The sequence below is a fragment of the Lissotriton vulgaris genome, chromosome 7 (assembly GCF_964263255.1).
Source record: "Lissotriton vulgaris chromosome 7, aLisVul1.2, whole genome shotgun sequence".
In the NCBI taxonomy this organism is placed as follows: domain Eukaryota; kingdom Metazoa; phylum Chordata; class Amphibia; order Caudata; family Salamandridae; genus Lissotriton; species Lissotriton vulgaris.
Window position 1 is genome coordinate 84660513 of NC_141695.1, and position 3009 is coordinate 84663521.

A 3009-nucleotide genomic window follows, 5' to 3' on the forward strand; every position below is an offset into this window, starting at 1 on the left:
GATGGTAGATCTACATCATAGGTGCTATCTTGCTTATCCTTCTGGAAAGGTCCCTCGCCAAGTGTGTGAAACCTAATTGTGTATTCCAATAAAACCAAAGCACAATGTCCCAAACAACAGCTCTATTGGTATGTTTCATCTCGGTACTAAGGCCTGGCCAGAACAAAATAACTAGGGGCATTGTTGTTTGACCTTGCTTACAATGTTCTGTTAAAATTCCAGGAACCTGCAGAACATGAACCCAGACATGGGTTCTCATGTGAAAATGACATTAGAGACAGTTGAAAAAATAAAGTCTTGTAGTAACATGTGCAAAGCAGCGGGCAATCTACAGTGTGCTCATGCTAACTTAGAGCAGACGACAATGTTCCCATGGGCCATGTGACAATTCTGTAAATACCCTTGGCAGTTTGCGTGGTAAAGACTTATGCATTGTTAAGGATTTGTGGTAAAGGTAATGCACAGTAACGGCCATGTTGTGAAGGCTGGTTTCCCTATAGTCTAACAAAATATTATATGTTACGAATTAATGAGTAACTCATTTCAGGAGGTTGGCTGACAGATGGTGTGATCCTTCGAAATTGAATTGAAAAGCAAGAAGTGAAACATGTCACCTAACTAATCAATATGCTTATTTCGAATATAAATCAGGCAAATCTAATCACCTAGTTCATAACGGATTATGATGAAATCTCTGCAATGCTACTGTTGTATACTATATGAAGCGTCGGTGTGTATTTTTGAATTCACAATACAACACATTTTTTCTTCCACAAATTTGACTTGTGTCTATCATTTACCCAATCCTTTCAGCAGCAGGCTTTGCATATTCACAAGATGTCTCTTTGTTTGCAGCTTATACTAGGATACCAAACTGCAGGGATTCTAACAGTAAACAGATGAAAGAAGAAAATCAGACCTGGACAGACAATTTTTATATTCTTGGATTTTGGGGTCCTCAAGAGCTGCAAATTGCTCTTTTTGTTTGCTTTCTGATAATTTACCTTGCAACTCTGTTTGGCAACTTACTTATTGTAATCATTGTCTATTTTAACACACACTTGCACACCCCTATGTATTTCTTCCTCACAAATTTGTCATGTCTAGATATCATTTGTACAACAATTGTTTTCCCAAAAATGCTGGCCAACTTTTTTTTGGGTGGCACATATGTTTCACATTCAGAATGTCTTCTCCAAATGTATGGCTTCCATGGCGTTGTATCTACAGAACTCATCCTGCTTGCAGTCATGGCTTTCGATCGCTATTTGGCCATATGCAATCCATTACACTACTCTAGAATCATGAATAAGAATCTCTGTGTCTTGTTGGCTGCAGGAACGTGGTTGGTTGGACTTCTGGATGCAATACCACACACTGTCCTCTTGTCTAGGCTTTCCTTCTGTGGGTCTCACACAATCAACCACTTCTTATGTGATGTGGCAGCTTTATTGAAACTTTCATGTACAAGTACTCAATTTATTGATACGCTTACCTACATCCTTGGTGCTTTAGTAGCAATGGTGCCTTTTGTTCTCATTGCTACATCCTACATCAACATTATCTCTTCTATCCTGAAAATACAGTCCACAGAGGGAAGGCAAAAGGCTTTCTCCACATGTGGCTCTCACCTCACTGTAGTTATTTTATACTATGGGTCTCTTTGTTTTACATACATTCACCCAAGATCAACAGTTTCAATGAACAATGACAAACTTGTGTCTTTGTCATATATTGCTGTTACTCCACTATGTAACCCCATCATATACAGTCTGAAGAACACGGAATTTAAAAAAGTCATGAGGAAAAGTAAAGCTAGGGAATAAAATGTAAAACCTGAAAATGATCTGTTTATTGTTTTATTGTCAGAACAGTTGAAGACTTTTAATAATAAATGAGAATTTGACATGCTTTAATATTGATCTCACTTTGTTTGGGGCACTTTGTGTGAGATCACGTGTGTCTTCAAAATAGGAATATGTTTTCAGAATGGAGTATTAAATCTGTTTAGTATGTCTCAAATAGGTTTTGCCATCTTTCTTTCCTATAAACAGAATGCAATGTGAGGATTTTGGACAAGGGAATTGTCTTTTCATCTAAAAAGATTTGTGATTAATCTTAAGCCCCCTTTAAGGAAAGTTGTTTTAATAGAACTATTTAGCAGATTGAACTCCTAAAAGGAACATTTTACTAAATGAAAAAAGATGAACATTATGCAAAAAGTATGCATTGAATTCTGGTACCAAAGATGCCACTGACATCCACTATATTACAGCTATTGAACATACTCTGACTAATTGCATAAATGAAAACACTAAATGGATCTATTTAGTATTGACCAGAGCAGCCCGTGCACAGTATTTGAGATTTTTTTACTACAGACTAGAGACAAAAAATCAATAGCTATGCTTTTCTTGCTGTAGATGGTGCTATGCACCATACCCAGGAATTGAAATGTGAACCCTGCCTCTTTGTATTGCACAGAATCTGTCCCAAGTGCGAAGACTCACCCACAACTGTGGGGCCTCCTCCATGAGTGCAGAGGACCTCTGTGAATCAGGCGCTAGTTGTTTCTGCACATCCATGGTTGTATATTCCTTTTTTAGAAGGATCCTCGAATTGTAATCAGCCACTGGTGCTCCAAACAATATCTATTCTGTGATCTGTTGTCTGCAGCAATGTTTTAAGGGATGGTTGCATTTTTGTATCCCATGTGATCCTATTTGCCCCTTGCGAGAGAGGAGAAGTTCTGCATCCCTCTATATACCCAAACAAAATGGATCGTTTGGCCAAAAACACAATTATCGGGGCCAATTCACAAAAGCAGTTCTCTTAGTGCTGAAAGTAGCACCACAGGGGGTACTCTTTTATGTGACATTCTTTTGTGAATCTGCCCAAAAACCGCCAACAGCGCACTTAGGGGCATATTTTCGAGCTCATTGTGCCACCAGAGCATCACTTTTTGGGATGCTCCGGCAGCGCAAATCACAAACTCATTTCTAGGAGTAA

At 38.5% G+C, this 3009-nt stretch overlaps 1 protein-coding gene across 1 annotated transcript; it reads left to right on the forward strand.

Moving 5' to 3' along the window:
- Positions 1-899: 899 nt before the first annotated feature.
- On the forward strand, positions 900-1826 carry LOC147700842 (olfactory receptor 5V1-like). The gene has a single exon (XM_086929256.1). The coding sequence runs from the start codon at positions 900-902 to the stop codon at positions 1824-1826; it is 927 nt and encodes a 308-aa protein (XP_086785382.1).
- The last annotated feature ends 1183 nt before the right edge of the window (positions 1827-3009 follow it).

What these genes read in the sequence shown, in the direction of transcription:
- LOC147700842 (XM_086929256.1), top strand. Translation starts at nt 900, where the DNA reads ATGAAAGAAGAAAATCAGACCTGGACAGACAATTTTTATATTCTTGGA.